At 47.7% G+C, this 18,582-nt stretch overlaps 1 protein-coding gene across 2 annotated transcripts in view; it reads right to left on the bottom strand.

The window, feature by feature from the left end:
• Positions 1–211: 211 nt before the first annotated feature.
• jmjd1cb (jumonji domain containing 1Cb) overlaps positions 212–18,582 on the bottom strand; it is an 81,251-nt gene continuing 62,880 nt past the window's right edge. Inside the window, exons 11-31 of one of the 2 annotated variants that reach the window (XM_037462905.2) lie at positions 17,464–18,415; positions 17,188–17,385; positions 16,724–16,896; positions 15,939–16,101; positions 11,685–14,319; positions 11,096–11,297; positions 8,841–9,055; positions 8,599–8,751; positions 8,092–8,181; positions 7,848–7,972; positions 7,261–7,495; positions 6,916–7,133; positions 6,475–6,825; positions 6,222–6,390; positions 6,044–6,134; positions 4,912–5,042; positions 4,466–4,588; positions 3,081–3,220; positions 2,821–2,985; positions 2,472–2,603; positions 212–1,681 (exon numbers count right to left, since the gene is read on the bottom strand). In XM_037462905.2, coding sequence (XP_037318802.2) covers positions 1,589–1,681; positions 2,472–2,603; positions 2,821–2,985; positions 3,081–3,220; positions 4,466–4,588; positions 4,912–5,042; positions 6,044–6,134; positions 6,222–6,390; positions 6,475–6,825; positions 6,916–7,133; positions 7,261–7,495; positions 7,848–7,972; positions 8,092–8,181; positions 8,599–8,751; positions 8,841–9,055; positions 11,096–11,297; positions 11,685–14,319; positions 15,939–16,101; positions 16,724–16,896; positions 17,188–17,385; positions 17,464–18,415 — 6,754 coding nt within the window. In that variant the 3' untranslated portion in view covers positions 212–1,588. The remainder of the gene's footprint in view (positions 1,682–2,471; positions 2,604–2,820; positions 2,986–3,080; positions 3,221–4,465; positions 4,589–4,911; positions 5,043–6,043; positions 6,135–6,221; positions 6,391–6,474; positions 6,826–6,915; positions 7,134–7,260; positions 7,496–7,847; positions 7,973–8,091; positions 8,182–8,598; positions 8,752–8,840; positions 9,056–11,095; positions 11,298–11,684; positions 14,320–15,938; positions 16,102–16,723; positions 16,897–17,187; positions 17,386–17,463; positions 18,416–18,582) is intronic. The other variant, XM_037462906.2, reaches the window with a different exon arrangement.

The raw sequence follows: 18,582 nt of genomic DNA on the forward strand, positions 1-18,582 counted from the left end.
GCTGCTTTTTACTTTAGATGATTTGTTAAGATTAAGCAGTATTTTCACGCTGTTTTTATCTGGATGAACACTTAATTTTTCACTCAATTACCAAAAATGTTTTATTATTCAAAATACATTTTCCTGTGGTGCTTAATATTTTACTTTTTATGAATTTACTGGATGTATGCTTAAGTGGGATATGGGGGAGGGGTGTTTTAACATAAGGACCATCTGAGTTTTTAGTTTTAATCACTTATCAAAACACAGTAACAAACGTTTGATAAATCCATTTTAATGGACAATGTAAAACCCTTTTGAACTTCAATGTACAAAGCATGTAACACTTGCACTTTAAAATTTGAAATTGAAGCAAGCCATGTTTTAAAAAAATACTCAGTGAATGTATATATATATATATATATATATGTATATATTTACACATTATAGTAAACATTTTCATTTATCTTTTAACTTCAAAAGTTCACCATTGCAAATCTTAACAAAACAAAAAAAGCCATTATTTTCTTAAATAAATTACATCTTTTCTGTAAATGTCTCGATTTTACAGGAAATATTTTTTTATCATAAAATGCTGAAGTGTATAAGCCATTTTGTTCTGTCTTTACATAATACAACTTTACAGTCTGTAAAATAGTTTGGCAGTTCATTCAAAAAATGTATTTATGGCATGAGGACTGTAGGGCATCAACATTTCCCGAAGTTACAGGCAAAAGCTGGTGTGTGTGTGTGTGTGTGTGTGTGTGTGTGTGTGTGTGTGTGTGTGTGTGTGTGTCCTCCATCACAGTTGAGCCGTATTACAACTGAAAACCACATACTAAAGAAACATTTACAAGTCACATTTAAATGAATGCTTTTTTGTCTCAATAACATTGCGTATCATACAGCAATAAAATAAATACATCTTCACAGAGGACAATAAAACAAATGTTTGTGTAAAAAACAAAAACAAAACAGCAACCGACAGATAGAACTATAAAAAAGGACAAAGACAGACAGACTAAAGACAGAACAACAAACAAAGAAGCTGCGCGGGTCGCTGCTTAAAAAACATCTGAGATTTACTTTTTGCATTTTATTTTTTCTCCCCCTTTCTCTTTAATAGATTTATTTTGAAACAGCAGCGATGACGGTTGGGAAGCTGACACTGCTTGCTGCTGGAAAGGCTGTCCTAATGTCACAGCATTCTGCGAGACGCTGTGCCGCTACGGACGGGGACAGAACCTCTGTGGTGGCTGCTGCTGTCCGGCCTGTGGACTCCATCGGACAGGACAGAGTCTGCATTCAAGCACCAACAGTCACACAAAAGAGTTTCTGTGGAGGCTCGTAGTGCCGTGTCACTCCAGCGTAGTGGCTTTTTGTGAGGCTTCCTAACCTGCATGCTGTCCTTTGTTTCCCAGAATGCCTTAGGCTTCCTGTGAGGTTTAATCTCTGCCTGCCCGGGGCCCCTCCGGTCTCGTGCTCATCTGGGATGTCACGTGAGTGGCTCCGAGGCGGCTGCCGGCCCCGTGTCACTCCGCTGGGGGAGGCGAGGTGCCGGCGGGAGTCGTGTCCCTCTCTGGGAGGCTCGGACTAAGCTCCGGGGGTGTCATGAGTTCTCTTCCTCATCGTCTTCCTCAGAGCTGCTCCTCTTTAGGGAGCTCACCGCCTCCTTCACACAGTGGTACAGAATGTTCTTCACCTGAGGAGGAGGAAGAGTTTTAACGCTGAACTGAGAAGCACATAGTGAGCAGACCAGACACAATGGTACTGTTTAAAGGATTCTGTTCTCAAGTGCCAGAACTTATCCCACCAGATCATACCGGCCAAGAGGAATCCTAGCAGTGTAAGTGATAGGCTGCCACCATGTTATTAAGGGCTTGCAGTAGCTGTGCCAAGTCCACATACTTGTGTTACAGTCAAAGAGATTTTTCTTTTGTTATGCAGTTATCTTATAATTTTAGTGAATACAAATATTTTTGGGGCAGCTTGTATGACATAGAGGCGTGTTTGGGCATCGATGTGGGGAGACACGGCGACAGTGCACTGCTTTCAATGCAACAAGAGATGACCGGAGTAACACAATCCTGGTTAGGGAGGGCGTGTATGATCGTTCAGCACAACGGCCAAACAGGGCTGACACACACAATCGCACACATGCAACAGCGAGTGAGACTGAATCTGTGATGGTGCACATGTTTGGGAGTGTGATTATATGAGCTCTATCAGGGCTGCAAGTTAACTTTGTAACACCAGCATCCACAAGAAGGAAACCGGACTTCAACCTCCATCTGGTCATTTGTTCATTCAGCATACATCAATTCAACTGCTTGAGATACCCTGTCAGACATGTGCCAGATAAACCGGTGTGTGTAGTGCTACAGAACATTCCCTTTAAGTAACACAGCCAAACCGAAGGCCGCACTCTTCTGATCTAATAACGAGGGTTTCCATCCTACGCTGTGTTCAATACTTGAGTCGCGGCCTCTCACCTGTAGTTTATCCTCATAGTTGACCTCCTCTTTACTGGGTCGCAGCTCCTGGGTCAGGTTGAAGGAGTTGGCCACGTGCTCGGGAGACACAAAGTCGTTGATGACCTGGACACAGCTGTGGAGGTTCTGGACCTGACAGATGGGACAGAGAGAGGACATGAGGACAGAGGATACAACCACTTGTGAGGTTCTGTAAATATCCCTTTATTATGTCTGGTATGTAAATCTTGAATGCACCCCACAGGTATAATGCTCCTTTTTTTTTAAACACACAAAAAAAATCTCACTAACTTCCGAGAACAGCCGGCCGCTTAAGATTTCAACAAATGTGTGTGGGTATTGTAGATACCTGGTGCATGGCCCCGGCTGGTATGAGTACCGAGTCTCCCAGGAATTGAACCACAGTCCAGCCCTGGACGCCGTGCTCCTCCAGCAGGCGTTGGCGCTGCTTCCTGCTCAGGTACGAGGCCTGCTCTCTGATTGGGTCCTGGTCTGCCGGAGGGTCCGATCCCTGCTGCTCACAAAGCCGAGGAGGTGGGAGAGAGAGGGTAGTGAGCACCACTTTGCTACATTTGAACAGCTGATGGTTTTATGTATCAGAGTGCTGACCTTGTGCAGGAACTCTCGGACTCTGTCCATGTCCTTGTTGAGGTAGATGTGCCACAGAGCCCCCGGTGTCTCGCTCGAGTCTTTGAGCCTCTTTCGGACCCCCTCGTCGAGATCCTCCTCCTCCAGACGCTTCAACACTCCTACACACACACCAACATTGATTACAACATGTGGATTTTTTTCTTCCAATTATAATGAAAATCACATATAGATGGATGTTTGGAAACACTAATACAATTTTCTTTAAGGCTGATGAGTGTCCACATTACTATATCTATAAAAGTATTATTCCCAAGATGCAGCAGTCCCACTGAGTGGTGACAGTGGTCTTTAGCTGCATTGTTCTAACAGCATTGGATTGACCTCAAGGCTTCTGGCTGCTCCAGTTTACAAGAGGTGGCCCGACACCTTTATTCATTCCTGTATCTCGTTATTGATCCTCTCCCTCCGGTACACAGTCTTTCAGAATATTAATCCACCTAGAGCAGGGGTTCTTAACCTTTTTGACCTCGGAGCCCAACTTTTTAAGTACAAAATGGCCCGGGGCCCGTTCCAGTATTAAAACGGTCTTTGATTAACTAATTGATATTATTCTAGGTTGGATTTGTGTTCAATGACTTCATAAAATAATAAAACAAAAACATATCTTTTTATATAATATAAAAATTAATTAATAATATAGAATAATAAATAAGATTGAAATAAAGTGCAAATGAAAATGTAGCTTATAATCTTCGAAGTACTTTGATTAATGCTTCAGCAGTCAATATTCTGGCATCACAGAACCAGCATTTCTTCTTCAAATCTTCATTGAACCGCACGTCTGGCTTTCAAGTCAGATTTAGAGTTTCCAGTCAGTGAGATGATGTTTGATGATTGATGATGTTTGATGATTGTGTGAATTACACAAACGTCAGCCCCGCAAACGACGTTGTGTTCATGACGTCATCAGTCGCCGCACACAGCTTGAATTTCACCGACGCCTCCAGGAAGTGCGTCTGGATGACCGCCGCTTCCAGCGCTGCTTCAGGATGACCAGCAGCCGGTTTAAAGACATGTTGTGTCGGCTCGGTGCCAGCGTCTCTCGGTTAGACACCAACTAACTTACAAGCGTTCAGTCTCAGCTGCCTGTGTGTCTCTGGTTAGCAGCTGTTTCATAAAGTGTGTTCATGCCGTGGCAGCAGGACGGCGGTGATGACGAGCAAAGCATCTCAACGCTGATTGGCTTTCGCGAGACAGCGTCGGGCAAATTTTTCGCCCAAAGATTACATTTTTCAACCGCGGCCCTGTGCGGCCCACGGGTACAAATTGAAAGTGTTTTGCGGCCCTCTAGGTGGCCCTCGCAGCCCTATGGTTAAGAATCACTGACCTAGAGGAAGCCTTACCCGTTTTGGACAAGACTCCGTGGCCTTTGGCCACTCCTACATAGACTAGAACGGAGACGACATCGGAAACTTCAACGTGCAGGTTGGCAGTCCCGAAGTCCTGGTCCTGAGACGCAGCTACACCTGCAGGAAGAAAAACAGGTGGTTCGTTAGAAGAATGGGATCTGTTCACTAGAAATAGAGAAAACTCAAATTGCGAGAAAACTCAAATCTTTGTTCATCCGATCACGTCATTCTGAATTGCACACATGAGGTGTAAAAGAGCAGAACATCCTTCAAAGTGTCTAAACCAGTATCCAGATGTTTCTTAGCTGTATCAGCAGGTGCAGAGATATGAGCGCTTTCAACTTAGTAAACTATCTTCTGAGCTCTGAGGCAACTTAATCTCCTTCCACCTCGATCATTTCTGCAGTGACATCATTGCTGCCTATCATTCGGGTCCATACCGTAGGCACAGCACAGTCTGGGTCCCAGATCGGGCCGGACAAAGAAAGATGGCAGGTGGGAGGCCAGGTTTAGGTTGCCCTCTGGATCAGAGTACTCTGGCAGAGGCAGGTTCTTCATCAAGTCATCATATCTGCAAACAAACATCTCATTCAGGCTCACAATTGCTTCACAAGTCACAGCCAACAAGTCTCAAGTCGAGTCTCAAGTCGTACCATTTTAGTATCGAGTCATTTCGAGTCCTCTTATTATAGTGGGGACGGGGAACCCTGGGTGATGGTGCGCTGCCTCACAGACCTAGACTACGAAGGGAAGGGTAATGGTGGATCGACTGTGACTGTGTTATAGTACTGTAACGCTCACCCCAATGCTGCAGCGTAAATAAGGAGGCGATGACTGGCTTGCAACTCCGCTGCATTTATTTATATAAAACAACTCAACTTCGGTCACTGTTGGCCGTCACCACGCCGAACGAACACTTCCGCATACACGGCCCCCCAAAACTCGGGTTGTCTCGCGTAACTACAGCTGGTAACAGAGCATAACGTGAACACATGCAACATCTGCATAACTGATTAACTAATAACTTTAACTCAGCTCATTACACTACTTTAAAACGGACGTTGACAAGGATTTCCGTCGGAGTCTGAATCCGGGTTCAAAAATCCCGATTTTGGTAACCATGAACGAGCTGTCTCGTTGATACGGTAAAATGGACTGCAGTGATTGGAAGTCGTGCAGGCAGCGCTCTCTGCATACAGGTGGCGCACATTTTTTTGACAGATGCGGATAAACAGAGCGGCGCGGTTGTGTGAAAATGTTTTCCCCCAGTTTTCATGGGAAGTAGCAAGTCTTCTCGAGTCAAAAGGCTCGAGTCCAAGTCAAGTCACGATTCATCGGTGTTCAAGTCCAAGTCGAGTTGCAAGTCTTTGTACGTTTTGTCGAGTCGAGTCTCAAGTCATCAAATTCATGACTCGAGTCTGACTCGAGTCCAAGTCACATGACTCGAGTCCACACCTCTGGCAAAAATCCTTTCCTGGACGGGGAGAAGTTCTCCAAGCGATTACATTGCAGCCCCAAAGACATGGGACAATAGGTTCTATGGTAAAGTTCTTCTGAAGTGTGGATCCCTACCTGGAAGGCATGAGGGCCATGAATTCCTCCCCAGACGGCCAGTCCTTTAGTCTGTAGACCATCGGTTCTCCATCTTTGGACTTGGGCCGCTCTGGACAGGTAAGAAGACTTTAGTCACTGATTCTTGGTTTGTGGCGACATCATCTCAACAGTGAATCAAGATAACAGAGGAACTCACTAGTGATATCCTCAAATCCATCCCAGAATTCCTTGATACCAGAGTTGGACACCACTTGGTCTTTACAGTTGAGAAGGTCTCCCTGATGATCTGCAAACTCCTGGTTGAAGGAGTCAGCTTTCCACAGTCCGCTGTTGAGTCGCTTATGGATCCCTGACACCAACACGGGCTGGACAAACACAAACACAAGACTTTAACTCAGCACTACTCAACTACTAGGACTACTGCTGCTAGTAGTAGGAGCGATGTGTACCTGTCCTTGTCTCCAGCACTCTCTGAACAGCTTCCAGTTGTTCTGGTTACGGTGATCTTTGAGCCACAGCAACCGTCCGTTGTTTAACCAGCAGTGAGGAATATCTGGATACTGATTGGTCAAATCTTCTGTCACTGCAGCAGTAACCTGCGCCAACTTCTTCCGGTCTGGTTTGGCGTCCTCAGTGACGGCAGGGGCGGGGTTGTTGTTGTGGTTGCCCGGGGCGATGGGCTCATGCTTGATTGACAGTTTGGTGGTGACGCTCTGCCGGCTGGCAGGGATTTTGTTCTCAACCACAGAAGCAATGATGTCGTCAAGGATATTTGGCATGGTCCTCACACCTTTTCCAGTCTATAAAAAGAGCAAAAACCACGTTCTCCACTGTGCATTGACCACACTAACTTCCAAACCAACTTGGGTAAAAAAAGAAAGGTGTCGTACCTGTGACGCAGTAGAGTAGACCGGTGCAAAGGCCATTCCTGCGTCAGTAGAGCCCAGCTTCAGCTTCCCTGCTGTGGTGGTAAGCAGGTCTCTGAGTGTGGAGCCCTGCTCCGTACTGTTGGCCACCAGTGAGGTGGTTTTACACTGCTGCAGAACCTCCAAGCTGTCCCCCACCTTGTCTTCCTTCACTGATTTACCCAGTAGCACAGACTTGTTTTCTGTGAGAGAAAGAGAAGGAGGGTACCGACGACAGTCTCTGTACTGTTAAATATAAAAGACTTTGCGAAGTGATGGGATAATCTGGAAGGATCCATAAAAGTCATTTAATGGTTCCCCTCCCCTCACCTTTCTTTTCCTCCCTGGATTTTTGCTCTGCCAGGTCAGCCAGGAAGTGCAGAGGTGACTGGGATTCGGGAGGACTGACAGGAGAACTTCCTGCGTCACTGCCTGGACTGCTTCCCCCTCTGCCTCCTCCGTTGGTCTCCACCTTAGTTCCTACTTGGTCAGAGTTCTGCTGAGAGCCCGGCTCAGCCTTCACCAGAGCCAGTTTGTTGCTGTGGTTCAGGACGTTCTGCAGAACCTGGCGGAGAAAGGCTGAGGGTTACTCACAAGTTCAAACTGACTTTTGCAGATTTGACAACATCTAAAACAGATAAATAAATCAATATTTCAGTGTGAGTCAAATGTTTATGTATTACAATTCATATCTCAAATAAATGAATATTTAATAAAGTGTTTCCACTTGATTAAAGTAAACAAAGACCACTTTCATTAGCCTTTAATATAAAAAGGCATTTTAACCTATTATATCAACAAAAATACTCTACAGCTATCAGAATATGTATAACCTATTAAACCATGAGATAAATGATGAAGTATTGACCATCTGAGTCATGAATGAACGTAGGATTGATATGTGAGTACAGCAGTACCTGTGACACTCCATTGGTGGCTGGTAGCTTGGTATTGAGGTTCTGCTTGTTGGTGCAGGGACAGTGTGGTTTGATGTTGTGCTTTTCTCTCAGAGAGTGCATGGAAGCCACCAAGTCTGTCAGCACTGACATGTCCAAAAAGAAAAAGGATAGAGCAGAATTTAAACACTTAAGGAGAAGAAACTCAGGATCTTGATTCAAACAACCATGCTGGGATGATGTGGGCATAGAGTGTCGACTGTACCTGTGCCAGGTATGATCTGCGTGGGCATAAGGTGTTTGTGGTCGTGGGGTTGGCCTTTCACACACTTCAGCCAGCCGTAGAGTTCTTTATCTGATCACATAGAGAGACGGACTTCAGCCACTGCATTGGTACCAGAATGACCATGTGGCTGTAGGAGCCTTGGGGTTGCTTTATTTCAACAACTTGTGGTTATGCAACCAATTGTACTTGTTCATTTGGAATGTGGTAGTCGGAGTATTCCACGTCTGTACTCCACTAACAAGTCAGTAACACAAGTATTCGTCAGGTAGCTTTCAGATTACTTTTTCAGCCGTATTAAAAATAGTGACGGCAGTTTTGGTTCATTTCATATTTGAAGGTGTGATATCCATTGACCAACACAATCTTTAATGATGCGTTTTATCCTGGCTCGACTGGTAACAGTTGGTGCGCTGACTTCCTGTGATATGAGTGCATGCAAGGATCCGGTGAAGCCCGCTCCTCGGTCCAAACATACACAGTACTGACCTTTGGAGCTCCTTCTCTCCTTGGCCTTGTAGCAGTCCAAGCAGACAACAAAGCCACACTTCTGACACACCCAGTGGATGTTGAAGAGCGTCGCCTCGCAGGCGTCGCACATCTCCCTCACCCCCCTCACCGCGCGCTTCCACGCCAATTTGGCTGAAACACACACAAAACAGGCACAATTCAAATAAATGTGGTCGGGGGTTATCAAATCAAACTGATGGTGGCTTTCAGCGACAGCTCACCATCCTTCTTGATCCAAGTGGCGGCGGTGTTCTCCGTCACAACCATCTGACAGAACTTGTCTCCTATGAAGCTGAGAATGTATTTGGCTGTGGTCTGGTCCAGTTGGCTCTCGTCCATCAACCCGGGGACCCAAAGGGCCAGGGCCTCGTCGTCAAACTGGTCCGGATTGGAGAAGCCGTCCATTCGGATGACTCCGTTTTTACTGTAGGAGAGCCTGGATGGGAGGAAATGGGTTACTATTAGCGACAGCCAGGTAATAAAAGTATTATCTTGATCTCATCAGCACCACGACATGTTTTTATGCTGCTGAAATTGCAGACAGACGATGGAAGCTGCTGCTGGATTAGAAAAGCTTAGTCACACACCTTTACATATTTGCAAAGGACATCTGTCAGTTCATCAGTTTAGTCATTTAAAATTAAAAATATATATGACATAACCTGCACTAAAAGGACAAATCTTTGTATTCAAATTTTGCTTTCTAAAAAAATCACGAACGAAAAAAAAACAAACAGCCTTTAGCATTTTAACTAAAGCGGATTAATTAGGGAAAAGACCGGCACTGATGTGCCAAATGAACCAACTGCACCACAAGCAGATGTATTTCTGGAGAGTCTATCTTTGGTAAAATGCTTAAATCACATATAATATTAGGAATTCCTGGGATGAGTTTGTTTGCTTTCATACCGGAGTAAACAAACCGCAGTAATCAGGCAAACAGACTTGGGTTTATTTTAACCCAAATTTAACGGGTTTAGTGTAAGAGTGCCCTTGGGCTAGTAGATGGTTCCATATACTGTTCACTAGGAGTTCTGATGGTGTCCCATATGGATTATTAAGCTGTGTCTGTAACTACGGCAGAACCCGTTTCTCCTTGAGCTGTGATAGCAACGCACATTACCGACATTACCGCTATATTGAATCAGAATGATACAGCTTGCACTTTGGAAGATCTATGTATCAGGACAACAGCACACCAATGCTTGACCTTTTCATTGGAAAACCTGCTAAACACAGCCCAGCCCTTACTGTACATATTCAAAAGACACAGCTGGAAATATCACGATCACACTTCAAGCATGCTCTTCATCCTGATGTATCTGCCTACCAGCTTCCAGTCCGGGGGGGCAGACACAGTCACCCCATCTAAGATAAAGCTTGAGAAGTTCCCCTTTGATGAAACTTATAGTTAGGGCTCTCTCAGGTTCGCAACTTTTTAGGACACACTGAGCTCCTCTCTCCTCTCTCTCCTAATGTATGAATTCACATCTTACTAAAGGACATCCCTAATGGTGGTGATCATATCTGGACGGTGGTTCCTCCTACAGTGGTCCTGCCTTACACTTGGCTTACTGATATGAATCATTTCTGTCATATGCATTGAACGTATTGTACATCTTTTACATGGTTCATTCTGTACACATAACATCCATTGCATTCTGTCCCTCTTGGCAGGAGGATCTCTCCTCTGCCATTCTCCCCAAGGTTCATTCCTTTTTTCTACCAATCAAAGGGTTTGGGGCCCTCAGGCTAATTTGTAATTTTGGCGATAGAAACACATTTTATAATTTCCAATTGTGTTGTAATGCCTAACATACAATAAATATAATTTATAAATACAACAACCATGTGTTGCATGAGGCGATTGGGTCAGCTCAGGTGAATGTTCGTGGCTCAGAAGGGGGAGTGAGAGCAACAGCAGCCGTTCTGCAGACAGTAAAAGATAATAAAGCAGAAAATCCTCTTTGGTAGATTTATCCTGTTGGACCCCAGACTGCAGCTGCTGCTTATCCAACTCAAGTGTGTGTGTGTGTGTGTGTGTGTGTGTGTGTGTGTGTGTGTGTGTGTGTGTGTGTGTGTGTGTGTGTGTGTGTGTGTGTGTGTGTGTGTGTGTGTGTGTGTGTTTGTTTTAATGTGCATGTTTGAGAGACAGAAAGAAACAGACAGAAGCAGTACACCCTGCACAAGCTGTGTAATGAATAATCTATACGGTGTAGCCAGGGCAGGGTTTTGATAAAAACAGGCCGTCCTTCTCTCTATGTGTTTAAAAAGAGATGTTGTGAAAGTACAATGCATCATTTGTTGTGTGAGCGCAAGGGAGGGGTGCTTGAGAAGGAGTTGGGAGGCTCATAACAGGAGAATAATGAGTGTAGGGTTGAGTGGAGTATTTGGTTGTGTAGTCGCACGCTGGAAACCAACTCGGTGTAGTCGCACGCTGGAAACCAACTGAGAAACGCTGTAAAAAGCATATTACCGTCTGAAGTAGTAGAAGCGACAGAAGACGGGGGAATGCGTGGGCTCCTCTCCCTTCTTGCTGCGCACCGCTCTGCACTCCCGACACTTCTGCATGTTGGGCCCGATCTCGGCACACGAGTCGTCCTGCAGGAACGACTCCCCCGTCTGCTTCAGCTTCTTCACCTTTCTCCAGTCCTTCAGGACGGAGCGGGGGATCCCATCTGAGAAGAGCAGCCCTGACAGTCACTGACAGTACCTCCAAGAAAGGGTTGCTCATGAACTAGTCTGAAGTTAAGTGAAATTGGTAATTAGCTTTTTATTCTCAAGCGCTGCCACTTCTATGCAGCCAATTGCAGATTAAGTTATTTTTTAAGTTATTTCCCTTTATTTTGCTACCCTCCTGCACCCTCCTGCACTTCTTCACCAGTGACTGTATTTAGCACATTCACAATGTTTTCAAGCAAACATTCAGTTGTCTCCCACTTCAGTTAAAAATGCTTTTTGCACCGTCAGAAGATAAAACAATTGGGCTTCACATAGCCCAAAGGTTTAGCATGAATACAGAATTGAACTTAATATCAACTTTTTCTACACACTGCAGTACTTACTGCTGCTGGCTAGTTTGAGTTTCGTCTTCTCTCGGGCAGATCGGAAGATGCCATTGGGCTTCAGGTCGTCGTCCTCTTTTTCGTTGTCTCCTTTCCTTCTGGCCATATCATTCTGCTTCTTCTTGAAGGTGGGTTTAGGCTGGCGCTTGGCTCGGCCCTCCATCTTGCTTTCACTGGTGTCGGAGTCGTCTCCCCCGCTCTCTGAAGCCGACTCATATGACCGCTTGTTCCCCCGCCTTAATGAGGGAGCTGCCTTCCTCTCCTCCCCTCCTCCTCCCCCTGTGGCTGCTCCTCCAACCTTGTCCTCCAGCTGCCTCTCTCTCTCCGCTTTGCTGTCTTTGCTCAGCTCCACCTCGCTGGAGGTGGAGGCGCTGAGATTGACTGTGCAGGGTTTGATCATCTCTGACATGGCTGCGGTGTTACTTGTGCTGGTGCTGGTGGGCGTGCTGGTGATGGTGCTGGGCAGTTTCTCAGGCTTTGTACTGGCGCAGCTTGCAGTAGCGGTTGTGTTCCTGTCCTCCTCAGAGTGCCGGGTTAGCCAGGCCTTCTTCAGCTTGTGGTAGTTGCTGGGTTGCCCGCTGCTTGTCGAGGCCGATCCCGGGGGCTGGCCGTTGGGCAGGGGACTGGACTTGCCTGTCGTTGTACTGCCGCTGGCCGAGCCGCTGCTATCGAGCGAAGACGACGAGGCTTGGCTGGACGCGGGAGGAGGGGGAGAGTTGGGAATGGGAGTTTTGTCAACCGAATCCACAGGTAGGAAGCAGTTTCCGATTGAGACGGATGTGGGCGCAGGGGAGGAGTTGCTTCTGAATTGGGCTGCAGCCAAGGCAGCTTTGTGCTTCTTAAGGTGGACAAAGGAGGAGGAGTACGGCTGACTAGAGCCAGCAATGGAGCTGGGTGTCGGGGTGAGGCTTGGACTGGGCTGGGGTGTCCCTACTGGACTAGGGGGAGGCAGAGACCCCCCTGGAGATGTGGTGCGTGAGCCTAGCCCCTCCTGGTACTCTCCTGGTCCTGAGTGGCTCAGCACTCTGCCACAAATGCCAGTTTTATGTGCTGAGACAGAGTAGCCCAAATCAGGGATGGCTGTCCCACTAATACTCGGTATCCCAAAAAGGGATGCCGCTGAAATGGCAGTCCTGCACACAGAGTTTGTGATGCCGGCTGCCATAGTTCCCTGCATGTCACGCATAGAAGAATGTTTATACTGGAAACACATTTCGTCCAGGTTCGAGTTGGGTTGGATAACCCTGCCGGTTACCACTTCTCTCAGACTCTCCCCCAGTCTTAGACCCTCCCCCTGAAGACTGGCTGGGTAGAACCCCCCGTGGGGGAGCTCCTTAGTGATCATAGCACCAGATTGGTTAGCACCAACAAGACTGTTGTATTTGACGGATGACGACGGACGCACGATGACTGATGCCATCGCGGAATGGGGCTTGGCCCTCAACATTCCCCCTCTTTCCTGAATCATCTCTCCGTGCCTCCATGCGTCCACGGACGGAGTCATGATCTCCCCACTAATGGCTGAGGCTACGGAGGTGATGGCAGCACTTCCATGACCTTTAACGTCCCTGAGTTCCGGCAGCAGTGTGGGGGGCTTCTGCTGCTCCGCTGACGTTTTGCTACCCGCTAACGCTAAGCTAACTGGCTGAATGGGCGTGAGGGTTGGTGGAGACAGGCGTCCGCCATAAACGGTCCTCTCCCTCTCTTTCTCCTTCTCCCTCTCTCGCTCTGCAGCGTCCTTGCGATCCAATGCGTGCTGGGTGGGCGGATGGAAGACAGGCGCTCGGTGGAGAGATGGCATTGCCCTGAGCTGCTGCTGCTGCTGCTGCTGCTGCTGGTGATGTTGTTGCTGCTGATGTTGTTGCTGCTGCTGCTGATGTTGTTGCTGCGGCTGCTGCTGTTGTTGTTGTTGTTGTTGGTGGTGGTGGTGGTGGAGGTGTTGGTGGTGTTGTTGTTGTTGTTGTAATTGTTGTTGATGGTGGTGATGGTGTTGGTGATTTTGTTGGTGGTGGTGGTGATTGGGTGCTGTGGAGGAAGATGTGGAGGAGGAGGGTGAAATGGCGGGGCTGCGGCGTTCTATCCTGTCCATACCAACTGTGTGGTGCTGATGTTGGTGTTGGACTAGTGTCACCTGCTGGCTGAGCTGCTCAGTGATTTTCCCTGCTAAACCCTCTCCTCCCTCTGGTTGGTGCTTAATGAGGGGAGGGGGCTTTGACAGGGAGGCTTTGGAGGTGTAGCTGCCCAGGGACAGAGCTCCCTGGCTTTGCACGGCAGCCCCGATGCTGGCCACAACCCCTGGAGCTCCGCCAGACACTTTCTCATAGTAAGAGCTGAGCTCCTTGGAGGGGTAGAGTCTTGGAGGCTCATTCACCACGCTGTTGGACAGAGTGGTGAAGTAGTTGCTCTTTTCTGATTGGATGATGTGGGGATGGATGTGGCCGGCCTTGGGGCTTGGGGAGGCAAGAGCCGGTAACCTGACGGGAAAGGCTGGATCCCTGCACCTCTCTCTGTCCATTCCAGGGTCACTGGAGCGCTGGATCTTGGCGGTGAAGGGAGCGACCTCAATGCTCTCTTTTAGGATTTGACGATTCTCCTCTTTGTATTTACTGGCTCGGTCTGCTGCCAGAACTGCATCCTGTGCAAGGGAATACAAACACGGTTAAGTTCATTTGATTTACATGAGCTCCTTTTTGACAGCAGGAACTCTGGTCTGGAGAAGCATTCTCCAACAGTAATGGAACCTCTGGTGGGGGGGGGCGGTTTTGCTGTTCTGTTTGCTGTTGCTTCTCGATTCATTTTTAAAAAGAAGGGAGACAAAAGTCAGGGAAATTTAGTGTGAACGGAGGAGCTTGAACACACCATGTAAGTCAACGTAACCATCTCTAGCATGTTATATGCATGTATTTTTGATTTAATCATAGTCTTTTAGACAAAAGTTTAGTCATTTTAATCCTTCTTAGTTTAAGTCTAGTTTTCGTCACATATAATGATGAACCATGATAAACTCCTTTTCTTCCCTTCTCAGGCCCGGGGACCCCCTGTGTTGTGTCTACAACTGCATAATAGTCTAGCTTACAGTACAGTTAAAGATTTGCAAGGGTGCAAAGCTCCGCTGACTTCACGAGAAACAGGGACCTAAACGCAACACTTGGTTGTCTTCGTTTCCTCACAAGGCTTTTGACATGGCCAACGGAAACGTCATGGTCCTTTATTTTTTCCACTGTGAAATTGCTTGTCCCAACAAAAGAGACCCTGTAACGTCCTACAATCGGTGCAATACATCATGTTTTGGGCTGGACCATAGACCAGCCATTCTCAACTGGACCCCGTCCTTTCATTCTATTTCTCGCCTCTTTATTTTGGGGTTTTATGACCAGTTTTTGTTCCTTGTGTCTGTCCTCTGGGTTTTCCTCCACCTGCTCTGTGCTGCCACATCCTTCTTTATCAAAAGCCTCCACCTGTCACGTGTGCTTGGCGTGTTCTTTGTTGCTTAGTAACGAACGTACGGTGGCCGAGACGGGTTAACACCGTCTTCTCGATATGTGGCTTGTGAACTGGTTTCGTTTCGGTGTCTCGAAACGCTGACTTCCGTCACCAGAAAACGGAGCAGCCAGGTCCACATGAACATCTCTGCTGGCCGCCCAGCCCCGAGCTGTTATCTCCACGCATATCGGTCTCTGGAGTTCCGCGGCTTTAGCCTGCTAGCAGTTAGCTAAACCGGGGAAGCCACACTCACACTGAGTGTAAAATAGTCGTCGCGGTCCGTATCGGTGCACCACCCCTGCCCCCACAGTGCCCGAGCGGTCTGGGTTTGTCCTCATAACACTTTAATAACCGCGGTTACGGCCCGCTGTACGGGGGCCGCACTTTTCCCATGTCTGTTAGGTGCATGCGAATTTAGGGGACAAAAAGTATTGTGACTTCGTCATCACCAACATTTTCGTCTCGTCAACGAAAGTTAGAAAAGATTTAGTGGTTTTTATATTTCAAGATCCGTTTTCGTCTTGTTTTAAGTCATGGGGAAAAGCTTGTTCATAGTGTTAGTCAACAAAATTAACACTGACCTCTAGTATCCAACAGTGCGGTATGTTCAAAGTACGCACCCAAGTTCTCTATGTGCAAGTCTCAATCCTTCTGACTTCAATCAATTTGATACATTTTATCTCAGCATACTTAAGCATATAAGTATTTGCTTAGGGATGCTGATACACACAACACCGATGCTGATAAAAATACCTAGGTGCGGTAGCGTACCTGTGCGTTTGCCAGGCGTGCCTTGCTGTGGGGGTCTAGGTAGAGGCGGTGGAGGTGGACATCTTTCCTTTCGGGGGTTCGACTCTGGTCCGTCTGCTCCTGCTTCAGCTGGGTCAGTGTCAACGTCCTGATCGGGTCCATAAAACCTTTTTTATCCGGATCTCTGCACACGGAGCAGTCAAATGTGAATGGGACATGGCAGCTGACACGGAACAGTATGAGGGTTAAACTGAACTTAGCTAACAGACAAGGATTTTTAGTGACCACGACTAGGCTAATGAGTTTGTGATGTTTCCTCTGTGATGCTTTGAGTATTCACTGGTGTCTAAATAATTGCTGGTGATTACATAAGGAGAGCCCAGGCTACTGAATGAACAGCATTCAGTCTCAACTGCTTTCCCTTTGGATTAGTGCCACTTCACTTTGTCTGTCTGACCTCGCATCGCCTGTCTGCGTCTCATGGCTAACTGTGAAAACATCCAGTCCAACAAAGACCAAGCTGTTGAAATGTACAAAACAACAATTGTGTGCCCCACCTTTCTCTCTCTGGAGGGAGTGAGTGTTTCTTCCAACTACCTTTTAGGAAAAAGCAATGCCTGGAGTTTTTACTGAGCCGGGGACTTCTATCCCTACGTGGGACAGCTTCATTAGCTAGCTTCTGATGCAGTTGGGCTGGTGCGCTATGAATACCTGACAATAGATAAACCGCCCTTGACCTAACACACAGTCAGGAAACCTTGAGTGCACCAGGGAGAGCTTCACATCTCACTGGGCTATCTACTCACTCTTTATGAGTGTTCATGCTGCTCTTAGACAGCGGAGGGCTTGCGTGACTGCTGATCTTGATCGAGGGCCTGTGGGGGTCGGCACTTGCTGGCCGAACAGGAACGTGGCTCAGCAAACCCAGACCGTCACTGGCGCTGCCGGCGGACTGATGGAGCCACGGACTGGGTGTGTTCTGCAGACATAACACACAGACACAGATATAACATCATCACCATCATTATAGTCAACTACTCTCAGATTGGAATTAAAATTAAATGTAAATGACAATGGAGGGATAATCCACTTGAGCTGGGATACACATTCTAAAGAGTTTGTATTTCCAGCCAATCGACGGGGGAGTTTCGATAAACGCTGACTTAGCAGAGTGAGGCTCCTGAGAAGTAAGTAAACGGTGTGTTCGTTACTTCTTGTGTGGTGCTATGCTACTGCACAATTACTGCGAAGCACACAAAAAAACACCTACCCTCCTGAGTGAGCCCTCGGAATTCAAGCTGATGGGGTTTTCAGAGTGGACCCACTTGGCTGTGGGGGGCAGGTTGAGCCCCGGGGAGTAGGAGGTCGGCGTTCCGTTGGGGTACTGCCAGAGGATGGGGTAAAGGCCCAGCCCTGCTGCGCCGCCGTGAGCCTGGGCTAGTAGAGAGGGTGGAGGGGGGCCCTGACCCTGAAAGCAAAGACACATTGTTGGTATCCTGAATGGACCAGCGGGCCGATGAGATGTACATTTTATATGGACTCAGACCTGTAGAAACCGCTGCTGGTGCGCTGATGCCGGGTGAGATAGGGCAAGGTGACCCAGCCCGCTGGGGGAGTCGAGCCGAGGGTGGCCCCCGAGGAGGGAGGCCGTGGGAGGAGGCATAGCTGGGAGCACCCCAGGCGGTAACAGGTGCGTGTGAGGAGGAGCGAGGAGGTGGGAGTGGGAGGCAGAGGTGAGGCAGGGGGAGTGAGGAGTGGGGGAGTGGAGGGTGTGCAGGTGGGGATGGAGATAGGCTGCCACGTGGTTGGAGGACACAGAGACGGAGACAGAGTTCTCTGCATCTGAGCGGACCAGAGCTGGGTCCCTGTACACGGTGAAGGTCTCGTTCTTATCGATGATCAGAGGGCTCTTGGTGCTGCTGCTCGTACTGCCTCCGCCCGTCTCCGACCGTGCCGCCACTGGCTTGAAACCGGACCGCGGAGGTTCTGATGTTTCTACTTTGGCTGACAAACGGCCCATCGGAGGCGGGGAGGAGTCAGAGTACCTCTGTATTTTATGCTTAGAGACCTCTGGGGAGGTGTTGGGTTTGGGCTTAGATATGTCCAGCAGGCCCGGGTGGGGTTTAGCCTTGTGTAAATCAGCTGGATTAGTGTTGGGGTAGGGATGGCTCTGAGAGTTGTTGGGGTGCTGGGGTTTCTGTTTGAGGGTGTTGAGCTGTGTTGGGGCTGTGTTGGGGCTTATTCTGGATCTGGCTAGTTCAGGGGGGTGGACAGTGTTCATCTTGTGGGGGGGCGGTTGCTGTAGTGGGTGTTTTCTTGTCTCCTCAGACAGAGACGGGCTCTTAATGCCAGGGTGGATGGATGTGTAGTGTTGTGCATGCTGCTGCTGCTGTTGCTGTTGTTGTTGTGGTGGTTGATGATGATGATGATGATGATGAGGGAGGGATGTTTTCTCCTTCTCCACAAGCACGACATTGTCAACTATGGATGTGACGGGCCTGAAAAACAGCATAGAATAAAATGTATTTTGCACATGTACATTTAACCTTTATCAATGCATGAGAGGAAATGAAGGGCATTCAAATGACTATCATTAGAGCTACTAAAGACCATATTTAAATAAGCGGCTTGAAATCTAAGCTTGAAATATGACCGAAGTGTTTTG

This window comes from Pungitius pungitius, chromosome 21, assembly GCF_949316345.1.
Source record: "Pungitius pungitius chromosome 21, fPunPun2.1, whole genome shotgun sequence".
NCBI lineage: Eukaryota > Metazoa > Chordata > Actinopteri > Perciformes > Gasterosteidae > Pungitius > Pungitius pungitius.